Source organism: Dysidea avara, chromosome 6, assembly GCF_963678975.1.
Source record: "Dysidea avara chromosome 6, odDysAvar1.4, whole genome shotgun sequence".
Classification (NCBI taxonomy): Eukaryota; Metazoa; Porifera; class Demospongiae; order Dictyoceratida; family Dysideidae; genus Dysidea; species Dysidea avara.
Genome location: NC_089277.1, coordinates 365541 through 382610, shown reverse-complemented (window position 1 = coordinate 382610; position 17070 = coordinate 365541). Strand labels below are relative to the sequence as shown.

Genomic DNA, 17070 nt, shown 5'->3' with positions numbered 1-17070 from the left:
TTTGATAATATAAGTGATTCACCTAGGTGGCAAATAATGACCTATTAGGCCTTGTCCTAGTACTTTTTTATGAAGGAGCAATAGCTAAAATATTTAAATACATGTATCAAGTATGAATGTGATGACAATGTTCATTCCACTTGTATGCTGTAGTTATTATACTGATTGTCATATTATCTAGCTTGTTAACGTATGGGTAAAGTATGAGAATGCACTAAAGCCATTCAGAGTGAAAGTGCCTCCTGGGGGGTGTGTTGTCGATGTTATTGAAGAAGTTCAGACGCATTATCCCGAACTCAAATCTGGCTATGCTACTGCATTTTTTGAAGGCAACGAACTAGATATGGATTTCAAGATATCTGATATCATTATGTCAGTCACATGTAGGAATCCAATACTGATCAAGTCATTACTACTTTCTGTACCTACACAAGGTGAGTGTACATGTAACTATTGTATACTAGCACTATATATAGTGTACACAATTTTTTTGTGGGTCCTCAAAACAACCCTTTTGCCCCTGAAATACTTTTTTTGAAACACATGTGTTGCTACATTGTTAGTTTCAGCGCTGTATCTCCCAAATTGCTTACTTTTGTTACAAGGGCCCATTATAGAACTAGTCTCCATTCATTTGTGGACCTCTTCAAAGGCTAACCCGGGGCCTCAACAACCCAATAAACTGTAGACCTTTCCTCTTCATGATTTTCAGACTTTTATCATTAAGCCTTCATAACTTAGGTGCTTGCAGCAAAAAACCAACTGCCATTTATTATGACATGGTGAATCCGTTGAGCATTATATCAAGTCCTTACACTAAAGTTTGTGAAAGTTATGGCCATTTATGTTTCGAGAAAAATATCATACAGCACGGTTGTACTGTATGGTAGGGATGACGAAGGTGTCTCGAGAATAAATCTGCCAAAAATCATCTTCTCAAACCCTTCACGGCCACTTGACAGTATTGGTCAGGCATAAACAAGCTCAAATGTGTCTTCAGAATGGCCTGAAGCGTTTTTGTCGACGTGCTATGAAATTAAAAAAAAAAATTATTTTCGCGAATTTTCTACTGCCTCACTGCCTGCCTGCCTGATGCGTTCAGTCAAGCGTAGCGGAAAATTGGCTACAGCTACAGCCTTACTTCTTTGGCGGAAACGCTTTGAATTTCATGGAGATGAAACCTTTAGTATTTTAAATATCCTACTATGTATACACTATTGGTTACTGTTTTACCTTTGATCCTTCTTTATCATGACCATCGCTCATGGGTACGGCTTCCATCAGACCACATCATTGCGTCCCCAAAATAATTATTGGAATACACGTGTTTTAAGCCACGCCATGGAATACTCGTCTGGGAATAGCTACTGTACTTGTGTATGCTGCGTTCAATCCAGTGTCTAGAAACTACATGTAAGAGTTCTAGCAATAGACTAAACAAGCGTGCCTTAAAATAATAGAATACAAGTCCGTTTTTGTAGCCCAATCAACATACACCTTGTTGCTGATTATGTTTAAAAGTTTCTTTCATAGCTAAGTGGTCTGGGCACGAGCCTCAAGTTCCCCTGGGTTTCACTCATAGGACATGTCTCACCAGCAGCTGCTATCCCTGTATTTCAATGTACTAGTTTATAGCAGCACATTGAAATTGATATATAAGTGGTCTGGGCACGGGGCTTCAAGTTTTCTTGGTTTGCACTCATAGGATATGTCCCACCATCAGCTACTATCCTGTAATATAATCACAACACATTGAAATTGATATAATGTGATTCATGTGTGTGTTTACGAAAAAAAAGTACACAAACAAGTGTAAGACAAAATTAGGAATTTTCAGTATGAGTAGGGACTGCAACAATAAAAAGCACTGAAACAAGCTGCTGAGACAAAACACAACTGAGTGCATGCATTTAATCCCTACTTTAGCCTGCTATGACGTATGGCTAAGGTAGGGATTAAAATGCATGCACTCAGTTGTGTTTCGTCTCAGCGGCTTGTTTCAGTGCTTTTTATCATTGCAGTCCCTACTCATACTGAAAATTCCTAAGTTTCTCTTACACTTGTATGTAGTGACCTCTTACGTAGTGACCTCTAACCTCTTACTCTTACACACGCATGGACTTTGACAAACATATAATTATAAGTTAAAAATAGTCAGTGGTTGTGCATTTATTGTTTCAGCACAGTAAGAATCATGTGCAGTTTCTCCAGGGGTGCATGGACCACAATATTGTATTGAGCATATTATTATGATTGGCTCACTGGTGCACAGTACTATAAATGGCATGTCAGAAAAGAGTAGAGTTTGTTGTTCATGTTAGTATTGTATCCATTACATGGGTATATACCATGATGAAATCTATGCTGTGGACATGTATGAATACTTATGGCTTCCCACAAACAATATGTGGCATCCACAAATAAGTTATTACACACACCACATCATATACAGCTAGTTTGTAGACTGCAGAGTAGCTAGTCTTGGATACACACAACAATAAAGTCAGCTGCAATATCAATCACAGGTTATCAACAGCATGAAGCCATGTTGTATACACTGGCAATGTGGTGAGACAATTATGACACTCACAAATTTTAATTAACAACAACTAACTAACTCCACCCAACTTTAGGCTTTGCGCCAAAAGGAAATAGTTTATAGAAACCACATTCATAACAACCAATAATCTCTGGTGACAGCACTATCACTTCGTTACATCTTCGTGTGAGAGCACTTGTATGGTCGCTGATAGAAAATCGTGATCGTCCTCTTACAGGAAGTAGTATATTCACCATGCAGAGATACTATGGGCGATCTGCTAAGTGTAAGAAGTGTTGCTACAGCCTAGAGTCGCTAACAAAGTCCAAAAAAGCTCACACTGACAATGGAATCCTATAACTTTATTGTTATACGGCTTCTTTACTATACAGAAATGCTGCCAATAGTGTAATGGTGAAAGAGAACTTAGAAGAAAATTTTCGAGGTGGTTTGTGATTCATGGAATACGTGCTTATTAATAGGTCATGGACAGGCGGAAGGACTCAGTAAGCATGGCTATATAGTTTTTAGCTCGAAAAGGTGGATAATTTTTGCTGCACATAAGTGAAACAAGAATAATAATATGAAGATGAACAAAACGGCAAATTTCAGTTGTGTCCCAAATACACATACTGTTTTCTTTTCACTTGATACTTACTAGTGGACCAATACTCATTGCAAATAACCACCAGGGGGTTGTTTTGAGTTGGAGGATGCTTTCCAAGGTTGTTTTTAGGCGTGTGTTCTATTAGAGTTTTTGCAACAAAAAAAACAACAAAAAAAACAAAGGCAATCCCTATTATGAACCCACTATGATACAAACTACCAGCATATCTATCACTCGAGAAAACATGGCACAAACGCATGTTGGCTACAAGCAAAACCATTTACACCTTAAATACCACTTACTTTCAGTCTAGTGTAACCTTTGAACCATCAGACATGAACCTTCAGAGAGTTACTTCTCTATCCAATCTGGAGTTTTCCCAAACTGTGTGCTTCCCACCATACCAGTAGTAACCAATTGGTAGCTGAGGGCATGGGCAAACCCTTCATTGGTGCACTTACATCTGGAGCATTACATTGGATTACTCTGTATGGCCCATGCCATGGCTGAGATGGGTTTTTCCACTTTCCTCTTGGGGAATTGGACCAGCACTAGGTCCCCAACCTTAAGGCTCATATGAGCTGCACGCATGTCATATTCAGTTTTGTAATTCTTCTGAGCTGTCCTAATGTTAGCAACAGCCAGTTCTCTTTCTCATGACAAAGACAGCACAACTTCTTTGTACTGTGACATCAGTGTGTTCTACTGGCTACATTGGAAGAAATGCCACTTCTGTAGGGGAACAGCAGTCAGTGCCAAAAAGTAGATAAGATGGTTTCTCCTTTGTTGCTTCATGTGGAGTATTCCTATAAGCCCACAATACTCCAGACAGATAGCAATCCAAAGCTTTGTTATGCATAACAGTTGGCAGGCATCTTGCACCACATTTGCCGGTAGATTAGTGTCTTGGTCTTAGAGCAGGGACTTGGGTACACCATACATTGACAACACTTCATCAACTAAGAGCCTAGTGAATCAATTAGCTTTCTCAGGCGCAGGGAAAACTAGGAGCCATTTGGTTAAGAAGTCTTGCATCACCATAACAGATTTATTGCCCTTGGCTGTCTTAGGCAACTCCATTATGTCTATGCCCCATATTTGAAGTGGCCGTGTTACTGGTATAGGATGGAGAGGTGGCCTCTTCTCCCTTCCCACTCTTATCGCAATGGCACACTCAGCACAATTTCTACAAAAAGTAATGTCGTCAAAATACATATTCTCCACCACCAACTGTAACACATTGTAGCATACAATAGATTACCAGATAAGTGACCGATCATCTTTCCTCCACATTGTGACCGGATTTGACAAAACCAGGCTTCCACACACATCCAATTCTTCAACTTTAACCAGTTGTAGCTTGGCCACCAAATATGCTATTGACCTACAATTTTCACAAAATTCTTTTACTGCATGGTGCAATAACTGTTCAAAATTTGAAAGTGATAGCTTACTCCCAAATTCATTTATGGTTCTTCAAAGTCGCAAATCTGGATGTGTGTGGAAGCCTGGTTTTGTCAAATCCGGTCACATGGTATTTGTGTGGTAGTTAGCCTTGTAGGTGGCTAGGTGCAGCGGCCCGTCTTCTTCCAGTCTTTCTTGACAGCAGAGTGATTGGTGATGACAGTTACATCATGCCCATACAAATATGCTTGCTTAAAAGTGCTGTATAGCCCACACCACTGCCAGGGTTTCCAGTTCAGTGATACTATAGTACTTTTCAGTCACTAAGGTAGACCTACTTGCGAATGCTACTGAAGTTTATCATCAAGTTTCTTCTGTGACAATATGGCACCTTGTCCATCAATACTGGCTTCTATTTCAAGAACAAATTTGAAGTCAAAGTCTGGGTAAACTAAAATTGGGGACCTAAGTAGACGTTGTTTTAACTCACTGAAAGCAGTCTGGCATGTCTCATTCCAATCTGTTTTCACATCTTTACCAGTAAGTTGATGTAGAGGTGAAGCTACTTTAGCAAAAGTGGCAATGAAACGCCGGTGATAAGAGGCCAGTTCAAGAAATTAGCGGAGCTCAGTGATGTGACTTTGGGTTTGGCAAGATAGCCTGAGGGGTGAGGACATGTCCCAGGAATTCTACCAACTCCCTGAAGAAGTGACACTTAGCTGGTTGGAGTTTTAAGTTAGCTTTCCTTATCTATCCATCATTCTGCTCAAGTGACTGAGGTGTTCCTCTAGTGTCCTTGAATAGACAAGCAGATCATCGATGTGCACACTTAAAAAGCCCTGCCTTCCATTGGATTTAACCTGTTTATGACTTGGTGCATCAGACATTGGAACACAGTTGGAGAATTTGCTAAGCCAAAAGGCATGACACGAACTTCAAATACTGTAGACTCTGGTTATTAGGCGCATGCGTTTATAATTTTCGGAGGAATTATTTATGAAATTTACTATGCTTGTTAAGCACATGCGCTTATAAATTACGGTAAGGAATTTCTATTAGGAGGGAATTGGTTGTGCCCACTACAGTTTTCAAATGAATTGAACACCAGTTAATAGTTTGCTTCAGTCGTGGAAATGGAAATCAGGTAGCAACTAGAGCTATCGTTATTACAGACAGCAGTATCTGCTAGACATGGGCCTGGCAAGGCATCGAGTGTGTTGTGACATGTCTGACTTATTCTGATAACAATTCTACGTTGCACGAGGTGGCATAGGCGATTTCAACCATATGCGCTTAATAAACAGGTGTCTAGCACAAGTCTACCATATGCGCTTAACAGGCAATATGTGTTTAATAACCATGTGCGGAGTCTATGGTAGCCCATCTGGAGTGAACCATGTGCGGAGTCTATGGTAGCCCATCTGGAGTGACAAATGCTGTCTTCTCCTTAGATGCTTCACTCATCTTGACCTGCCAATAACCAGGTCCAATGTTAAAAAGTACTTCGTATTTCCCAATAGTCTGGCACGTCATCAATTGTTGGGAGGGGAAAGCGGTCTGAATTAGTAACTGAGTTGAGACTTTGGTAATCTATGCAGAAACATAGGTTACCATCCTTCTTCTGTACCAACACAATTGGGCTGGCCCATGGACTGCTTGATGGCTGAATAACATTCTGTTGAAGCATCTTGTACTACTGGACTGCTACCTCTTTCCTCACTGCAAATGGTGTCCTCCATACATCCTGTCACTTGGGCGCTGCCTCACCAGTCTCAATGGTCATCTCTACTAGGTTAGTCACACCTCTACAGTGTACAATATTAGGGAAAATTATTGCTCGGACAGAATGGCCAATCAAAAGTAAATTTGATTGGCCATTTCTGAAATTGCATGGCCATAAGATAGAGGTGTACTATCCTAGTGTGCGAAACACACCCCGCAGTGTGTAGTACAAGCCTTCTAGGGGGGTCTGGGGGCATGTCCCCCCCAGAAAATTTTTGAAAAAGGATCACTCTGAGATTGAATCTGAGACCACTTTCAGCTACTTATCACTGAACTTTATGCACATGCATTTTACAGAGAATTAATTGTTTATTAGTAATACATGTACAAAATTTGTGTTGCTGCATACATATTTTACAAAAAAAACTATGAATCAATGTATTGTACAGCCAGTTTATAGACTTAGCTAGGCTAAATGCTTTGTTACAAGTGGTGTTGAGTCAGCACAGATTGAATTATCAACTAGTAATTGCTAAAGTTTCTCTTGTGAATAGCAATAGATCAAAACTTACTCTCAAACTTTCCGTGTGCATAACACTTTTATCACGTGACTTTTCCACTTCTCCAGCCACTGCATCTCTACAGACCACGGAATGGCCATCTTATACTTAATATCGTACCTCCACTTCGCAAACATTACTTTCTTTTCTTCTCTTGGAAGGCGCCACTCGTGTAGTCAGTGTAGTGATCACTTCTTCACAACATCGACAGTAACCCACAATCAATAATTTGGGTAAATACTAGGTGCAGTGCTCTAGCTTACGCATGCGCATCGAGTCGATGCTTCGACGGGATCAAGACTTCACGTAGTGCTTCGGTAAGGAAAGTTAACGATACAACAATAATAATAACTATATATTACATGTTATAGAGACTAATAATAAAGAATTACAGTTGTAAAAAATTTGATCAGCACAAATGGCCAACCGACAGCTACATTGATCGATCAACAGCATCGCTTGGTCGGAAAATGGCCAAGGGCCGACCGTTATATTGTACTCTACCTCTATCACTGTCCCATAAGCAGAACTCATCATGATTCTCTAGAAAGGACAACCCCTGTTGATATTCCTTAGTAGATAGCGTACTGTTAGAGATCCCGCCATTCAAACGTTTTAGAAGCTTGGCTTTCCGTTGGGCTACATCCATCAGTTTGGTATTCCCTCTCTCAGAGCCCACATTGTTAACTAGTGGTTCACTCCCACCCATCATTAATCCTCAATGTGTTGGTATTGCGATTGATCATTGTGATGTTCTCGCCAATTGCTGGAACCACACATGTGGGACTCTCCTTCACTTGTACCTTGCTGGGCACTGTCATTGGCCTTGCCACAGAAGAAGGTTACACCTCTGGATGGTAGCTAATTATATCTAGTTGTCTATAGACACTCCTTCAGACACCAGTAAGTTTTCAGGTGCATCAATCTTGACATAGACAGGAGTCTTTGTGGTCTTATCCTGACATTCATTGTCTATCTCGATCACACCATGGGGTTTTGATAATTGTGATTTTACACATAGTGTTGTCTTTGAACAAAGATGTTGGCATTGGTGTGAGCTCATAGTCGAAGTAGGGGGCCATGTCCTCTTCTCTTTGTACAATAGCCTAGAAAACAACAGAGTTGGATTGATGTGTACTTTCTGCTTATCAACCTGCATTCCTCGGTACAAGTGTTCTAAAGATTTAATTTGCTTGCTTCTCTTAAGTGATGCTGATATTATCAAGTTGCTTTTGAAGCTTCATACCAACCTCTTCATTTTTATCACAATTGATGCCACCACCATCAGTAGCAGTTAATCCTGATGATAAAGAATGAAGTCGGTGCTCATCCAAATCAAAAGGCTCATGTTGATCAAACCATCTCTGAAAAGACCTAACATCCTCACAATCTAAAAGCTCCCAATTCAACATGCTGTTCGCTAGTTCTGTGCTGCAAATCTGTGTGTGCAGTGTTGGCATCATGCACTTGTGCATACTATATATCCACCACAGATGTATGGCTTCAACCACTCCCTTTCCTCTTGTAAGTCCTCCACGACTCTCATCATTGCTTGTTCAATTGCCATATGTATCCATAGTCCTGCCCAGTGTTGACTACTTTGAACAACATGAAATCCATGCTCAATAAAGCACTGATATAACCATGAATGATCAGGTGGTAACTGCTGTAGTAGTTGTAAATAAAAGTGTAAGTTTTTGGAATAATTAACGAGACCGGTGGCAGCAAAGAGGTTAACCATGTTTGCAACAGCAATGAGGTGTAAGTGCCTGATCTTTCAGCTCTTATAAACAATTTCAAAGTTTCTATATAATCAATATACTGCAGCCACAGCTTTGCAGTAGGAGATTTTGTGGCAAGAACAAACAGTTTTCTATAACTTCATTGTGATTCAGCAATGTTAGAGACAGGTAAGTGTTTGTTTTTAATCCCTTCGTACAAACTACAGATCTCATCTACCTCAGTAACATCAAGTACAGCATGTTTTGTAAATCATTATCAAAAATTTTTTATTCCAAAGGCATAGTACAATATAACGGTCGACCATCAGCCGTTTTCCGACTAAGTGATGCTGTTGAACGATCAATGTAGCCGTCGGTCGGCCATTTGTGCTGATCAAATCTTTCTCAACTGTAATTCTTTATTATTAGTCTTTATAACAACTATAGTACTATTGTTGTCATATCGTTACCTTTCCTTACTGAAGCTATTTAATTGCTGTGTGAATTCTTGATCCTGTCGAGGCATTGACTTGATGCGCATGGGTAAGCTAGAGCAATGCAGCTCGTGTTTATCCCAATTATCAAGAGCAAATAATAGAGAAGAGAGTATCCAACTGCCATATGCCATATCAAAAATGATCCTGTAAAGTCCACTCTGCTTGTTAAAACATTTTCAAAGAAGGTGTTAAATTAGTCTATTAACAAGTGGTGTGCACACAGGCTTTGTATTGTGTGTAAGTGTTGAAGGTGATGATTACTAGATATGAACACTTCTATGATACCCTAAATTTTACTGAAATATGCAGAAAGACTTAACAGGATCATTTTTGATATAGTATATGGCAGTTGGATACTCTCTTCTCTATTATTTACTCTTGCAATTATCTATTGGGGTTAAAGTCCATTTTGTGAAGAAGTTATCACTACACTGACTTCATGAGTGGCGCTTTCCAGGAGAAGAAAGTAATGTTTGCGAAGTGGAGGTATGATATGAAATATAAGATGGCCATTTCATGGTTAGAATGTGTAGAGAATGCACTGGCTGGAGAGAGTGGAATAAAAGTCAGGTGGTAAAACTGTATTGCACACGGCAAGTTCAAGAGTAAGTTTTGATCTATTGCAATCCACAAGAGAAACTTTAGGCTACTCCAAGAAAATTCCTTGTTTCCCATTTCGTTAACCTCAAAAATACAGGTGGGCGGGCGATTCGTTATTCATTATAGATGTTTCCACTAATTTTCAAAATTCATAACTAACTTACAGGTAAGCAGTGGCGGATCTAGGAATTAATAAAAGGAGTTTCCAGTTTAGAAGGTGGACATATCCACTGCATAGGAGGCAGAAGGATGCTACAGTTGGGGGTGCCCAATATTTATGGTGATAGTAGTAGGTGTGCCTTAAGTGTGCGAAGCATGCTAATTCTTGGGGGCATGTCCCCTCAGGAAAATTTTGAAAATTAGGTGTCAGGAGATTGAATTTGGAGGTATTTTCAGTGGTTTTAGCTGTTAATCAAATACTAGTACTATTACTTTTATTTTAATACATGCTTGAGTTATATTAGGTTGACTGCTCTATTAGAGCATTTCGATCATGATTGACAAGTTTCTGGAAGTTCATGTGATGACTTTGTGTAATACAGCGTTGAGGTAGGGGTGCTCAGCGTCCCAGTTAAATAGTTGCAGCACCCCCTCTTCCGCCGCCTATGCATGAGTGTGCGAAGAAGCATGCTTACCTGTGCTAGAGGTCTGGGGGAATATTTTGATGCTCTGAGACTGCGTTTGGCAAGAAAAATAAACATTTACGAAGTCTATATTTTCATTTTTGCTTACTATATGCACAAGTTACAATAATTAATTAAGGGGGTTTCCGTGGAAACTTTGAAATCCCCCTAAATCTGGCACTGGTAAGAATTCAGTAGAAATATTTAAACTAAGAAGCTGAGCGATGAAAAGCTGGCTAAATGGGCTTTTTGAATACTAAACTAGTTACTGCTATGCAATCACGGGATAAATAATGAATAAAATGTTCAGTTGACAGCAATAATGAATGACAATGAGGGAATAGAATCTGCATGTGGGCGGGAAATGGGAAGCAATGAATTTTCTTAGAGTGGCCTTAGTAATACCTAGTTGGATAGTTATAATTCAATCTGTGCTGACTCAATACCTCTTGTAACAAATCATTTAGCCCAGCTAAGTCTACAAACTGGCTGTACAATACATTGATTCTTAGTTGTTAAACCAGGCGCACGCCCACAGCCGGCCGAAGGCCGGCTGTGGGAGTGCGCCTGGTTTACTGAAAATTATTTTTGTAAAAGTGTGTGTGTGTACCTACCTATCTACCTATCTACCTATGTTTGTCCGTACGCACCCACGTGAGCAAAATCGTTTAATAACGGTAAAAGCAGCTTTTACGTAAGAAGTAAAAGTGAAATGAAGTCTGTATTAAACTTCTGCACAGGTGAACTTTGCTCTGAGGTGGTTTCTTTTCGGCGGACTGAATTACGGGTGTGGTGACAGTCCTCAGACTACCTTCCCCTTGAGGTTTTCAGGCATTTAGCAACTGAAAAACAACGGTGCAGGCCTTGTACACTGCCAGGAATAGCCTATCGCTTCGAGTTGAAAGGGGGCATATCCCTTACGTACGCGAACCAAAATGAAGAGCAGCTTTGTGGCTTTGTCGAGAGAATTTTTTGGGGAAAAACACGTTAGTCACACTATAAAACAGTTTAGAAGATAGTTTTGTGCGTAATATGTTGGTAAAAGCGGTTTATTTAACAAACACTTCCTTAGCAGTGCATAGCAAAGTAATTGAACGAATTACGAATGTTTCATGAATTACGAAATACGAGAAATAGCTAATTATATTATTGCACAACCCAAACTACCCTATTGTAAAGTAGTAATACATAGTTGGTTAATTCATAGTAGTATATACTGTCTATAGTTATTCCAGATGAGTTAGCTAGCTGCATGGCGCCTGGTTTTTAGAAGTAGCACAACATCAACTTGTTTTTTTTTTTTAAATTTGTAAACTATGTGTGCAGCAATACAAATTTTTTTAATGTACGTATGTGTATAAAGCTCAGTGATAGGTAGCTGAAAGTGGTGTCAGATTCAATCTCAGAGTGATCCTTTTTCACTGGGGCATGCCCCCAGACCACCCTAGAAGGCTTGTACTTTGCATTGCGGCATAGTGCAATTTTTTTTTTTGGGCCCACTTCTGACTAGAAAATTTTTCACGATTCATGTTTTTCTTTATTTTACGGAAGGTCACATTGCGTGAATCTTGGCATGACAAATCAGTGTGTTTCTCGCCTTCTCAAGCGATGTTGTGAATTCTACAGAGGTGAACTCATCTTCTATAGATGACTGAAGCAGACTCAGAATGTCTGAAATCGAAGGAGTGAAAGCTACTCGTAGGAACATGCCACAATAGTGAATACTGTGAAACGAATATTATAATGGTGTCACAGTTTAAACTGCAAATGTTGGTATAGAGACTATATACATAATTGTCCTACTTGTGGATGTCAATCTGGTTATGAAAGAGAAACCATGATTGATGAAAACTGCATGATTATTTACACAAGCTATGTGAGTTGAATCCTCGACACACACTACCACAAATGGGCCAGTACTACCCCACAAGTGGGCGTCATTGTATTTAGTGGCTACTCAGTAGTTTTGCGAAGTTAGAATTAACCATAGTCATGCTCTGCTCACTTTTCTATTCACATAGGTATTCAACCCTATCAGTTTGTATTACATGACCTAGCTAGTAATGTTAGTCTATAGCTGCTAGTCAATCTGCACTAGGACATGTATTTGTAACAAGCTAAAGACTGCTATGGGATATGAACATTCAAGTATCTGTCATGTTACAAAGTATTATAGCAGCAGAGACATGGTGTAGATGGCAAGTTTATAATCACATGAGTGAAAGGTTTGATGGTACTGCTAGAAGTAAATGATATATGTATTGTACATGTGGATATGTATTTTCTGTCGGTTAGACATTGCGAATTAGACGAAAATAACCTCTTTCCGGAATACGTAATGTATATGTACGTGCGAGGGAGGTATATGAATCATAATGTGTGAACACATGTTTTTAATTCAACGCTGTCATTTAAGTGTAGGCTACCTTCCCGCCCACCCTCCCAGTGTGATTTTCCTGACTCAATTGGCAGAACATGAACATGGGCGGAAGCGGTGTAACTTAATAATATGACATGTTCACATAATTTGCAACTTGCACTCCTCGCAAGTTGGTTAAACACTAATAGTGGACAAGAGGTAACGTCCAGTACCAGAGATAGAGGAATTCCTGTATTGTATGCTATTCCTACCAGTGCATAGTGGACGGATATAGCATTCATTATGCCAAGAGTGAAGAGTAAAATGGCTGCATGCTCGCTTAGAGTATCTTGATTACAAGCTGAATGATTGGGGTTACAAGCTGATTGCCATTGACGTCCACATGTAAGATACTCATGTAATTATTATTATTGTTAATGCTTTACAGTGACCAGTACTTAAGATCTGACAGTAACATGTGCTGCAGCCTTAGAATTACCTAACCTAACAATGATTACAACGACCTAGACTTAAATGACTTATAGCTAATGATGTGAAACAGAAAAGGGCATACAAATAACCAATAATAATTAGCTACAGTTTAAACTTTCACACCACTTGTTTCCCAGTGTTCACTACTTGTGACGTGTTCTTTATACGAGTTGATTCCATGGTGCACTCCCAAGCCATTCCAAGTCTGCCTCAGTAATTCAGTGTGTTGCTAAAAGACGTGCCTTGTTGAGGAAGAAAATTTTCACTTCTGTAGAATTCACAACATCATTTGAGAAGATGAGGAACACACTGAATTGTCATGCTGTTCAACCTGAGATTCATGCAATGTGACTTTCTGCAAAACAAACAGAAACGGTAAGTTCATGAAACGTGAAAAATTTCCTAAGTCAGAAGTCGACCCAAAAAAAATTTCCAAGATAGTACACTTCTATCTTATGGCCATGCAATTTCAGAAATGGCCAGTAAATTTACTTTTGATTGGCCATTCTTATATTGTACACTACAAAGGTAAATGTCAAAGCAACTGGTTTCAAGCAAATTAGAAGTTGGCGCATCAGTATCAATAACTTCAATATCAATGGAAGAATTAGCACTTCTTTCCTCTAATAATTCTCTTGATTGGTTCACTTGTTACATGTGAAGGCTCAGTTTCATATCACCATGTATTGTTTGAAAATGACTTTGATGATAGAACTGCAGTACCGAAGGTAGTTCTATCATCTTTCTGAAGTTCTCTGCAGTAAAATCTTTGAAAGGTGCCCTCTGAAGACCAATCTGCTGCATCTAAAATATAGTTTGTTGTAACTCCCACCTTTACAGGAAATTGAAGAATTGGCAGGTGATGTATAGATTTATATGTTACATGTGCAAGAGTGTTACAATTTTGAATAATTTTAATGCTTAAGAGTAGTATACATTATTACAGTTAATAAGCATGTATGTGTTATGGTTAGTCAATAATTTCTACATCATCATCATCTGTTTCACTGTCACTGTCACTACTACCAATCCACTTCTCCCAATCATCTAAACAGAAAACCTCTTCATCTTCAGAACTGTCAATGGAAACTGTAGATTGGGTACGGTGTTTTCTGTGGCTTTCCTTATGGGAGACCCTTCTTGCCTTTTCTCTCAACCATAACTCCAATGCCCCATCAGCTTTCCACTCTGATAGTGGAGGGCCTTCAATATGTATCCTCAGCAATTGATCAAGGGTGTCTTCTTTAAGGCAAGTGCGGTGACCTGTTTTAATCAATTTCAGCTCTGAGAAAACGCACTCAAGAGTACCATTACCAACAGGAAGACAGAATAGTAGCTCTGCAAGAGTTAGAATGTTACCCCATCGCTTAGCCACTGGTGCATTAAAGAGTTTCCGCCAAACTTCTCTGTAGTTTATCACCAAGTTAATGTATTGCTTAGCATAATCCAGCATGTCCTCCATTCATCTATTAAAACAGAGATGTCTACGCAAGCTTTTTCTAAAGGGACTTGAAACCTTCTTGACAGATTTTCAATTGCTGATTTAGCAAATGAAGTTTCGTCTGACCTTTCCCAGCCGCGAGTTGCTAAAATGATTAAAGCGTCTGAGAGCAAAGCCGTGTCCTGTGACCTGATGCGGTTTTGTAAGCAATTTTCTATGGATTCGATTAGGGAATTGTGATTGGCATCAAAGTATTCAAAGCCAGCTTGGTATTTCTTAATGTCAACCCCCTGATACGTAAATGATCCATCCAGCTCTTTACCTCGAGTCAAAACTTTTTTGACTGTGGGTAATTCTTTGAAAGGGGTGGATTTTAACTTATCTAATGCTTTCTTTGTCTTCATCATACTTTCAATTGCCTGGTAAACACAGATCTCAGCATCCTGAAGCACTTTACACAAAACAGAAGCTGGCTTAAGCAGATCAATAAAGAAAGCACAACCAAGCAAAGCTTTCCCTTCTCTCCACTGTTTGATGTAGCCTTTCAACCTCTGCTTTTCGACCGTTTTCACACTTTAATCTTCGGTTAAGGCTATGAGATGACCAATATATGCTCCATATCGATCTATTACTCTTTCCAGTGCACCCACTTTATGTGCCACAAATCGAGTACCACAAGCTCGTAAAGGCCGGTATCCTCCCTTATGTGGAATCTCAGTAGGTTCTAGACATTGTTTAAGACTAGCAACAATATCTCCCAATTCACGAAGCTTTTTTGGAGACTTTTCATAAAGGTAATATAGCCTCAATAGCAGTTCATCAATGGTATCGAAGTAGCTTCCTTTCAGGGAATCCTTCAATGACAACTCAAGCCTGTGCGATAGGCACCAATTGACTACAAACCAAGGAAATTCTTTAGTTAAAAGCCCTTTTAGCCCTCCTTCTGCTATGTTCACATTTGTGCCATCACAGCCAAACCCTATCAATTTATTCTTATATTCTTCAAGGCCAACGTAATTAAGAGCCCTCCCGAATGCTTTGTACAGGCCTTTGGCTGTACCACAATTTAAATATCGTGTGGTCAAAAATCTATTGCAAACATGAACACGGCCATCTGTGCTATGCCTATCCAAGTAAAGAATCATGAAAAGCTCATTGTCAGTGTTTCCAGCGTCTGTGGTGCCATCAGCTTGTATACTAAGATAGCAACACTTAGAAATTGTCATGACAAGCTTTTCTCACTCAATAAATATGGCACAAGAGTGGTCATTTTTGTAGCCACTTCCCAAATCAGTGCCATGCCGCTCTTCTAGCTCACAGATTACTCCCATTTTGGTAAAAGCAAGGTTTTTTTTAGCAATCATGTACGCAATGTCGATTTTTTTCTTTATCTTCAATTTTGTAGCCTCACTAAGGTTTGCATGAGCCATGCCCTTGCTATCGGTGCATACTCCATCACACTAGTGCTATTCTCCTTGACATCGCTCGCTGGTGCATATCTATAGCGGCATGGTCCTTGAAAGTGGAAGCTCAGATATTGGCCGTGCCTTCAATAAATGCCGACCTATATTTTCGCATTGTACTGAGCTTATCATTAAACTTACGGCAAACGTCACACTTCAGCTTGGTCACGTGCCCCCGATCAGTTTCAAAGCGCAACCATCGTATCGTCTGGAGACTTTTATCATTTTCACTAATCCACTTCTCCACCGTCTTCTTCGTCACAGCGCGCTTCTTAGAGCTTCCACTATCAGTGTCATTACTAGCTCTCTTTTGTCTGGACATTTCTTCCGGACAAATAGAAACTTGTTCAGACACTCCGGAAATTGGCTGGATAATGTCCGGTTGTCGAACGTTATTTTGAGCACTGATGCCCCTCTTATGGAGTGTGCTTTAAATATTGATACAAATATTGATACCGTATGGAGGGAAACTTAGGCGCCATTAAAATTTGGTGAATTTGGCAAATGACCATGAATTTGCCAAATTTTACCCTTCCAAATTATTTTGTTGTAGCAAACCAAGCGATCAATTTTCTACTTGACCAAGGGCTACTGGGCCAGGCATCATGCTACAGCCAAGCCCGCCTCGACTCTCTCACTAGATAGCTAGCTACTGTACACATGGTATCTTCGAACCTCACCTCGAAATGGGCATGACAAGTAGCGAGTCCTACCATATTTAGTACGATATCCATTATTCCAGAGGGTGTAGATCTACTGTCTATAATAGTATTACCTTTTAGTTGATCGCTGACTCCAGGCGTCGAAGAGACGTAGCACTCCTAGTTCCAGTTTTCGCTTCAGCCACAGCAATTAGTAATCTAATTAATCAAACAGGGCGTGTGCTTTGCTAACAATTCGCCAAATTCAAATTAGTGACTGCCTGATTCTATTACTACTCTTCACTTTATCCTCATAGTCCTTTCCTTTTTGTTACTTTCATTAGCATCGTCTTCTGCTTCGTTAATTACTGATGGCTAATCACATGTCACCATATAAATGA

At 39.7% G+C, this 17070-nt stretch overlaps 1 protein-coding gene across 1 annotated transcript in view; it reads left to right on the top strand.

Moving 5' to 3' along the window:
* Positions 1-231: 231 nt before the first annotated feature.
* LOC136258378 (uncharacterized) overlaps positions 232-17070 on the top strand; it is a 40825-nt gene continuing 23986 nt past the window's right edge. Inside the window, exon 1 of the mRNA XM_066051688.1 lies at positions 232-434. Within this exon, the coding sequence (XP_065907760.1) occupies positions 344-434 (91 nt within the window). The 5' untranslated portion in view covers positions 232-343. The remainder of the gene's footprint in view (positions 435-17070) is intronic.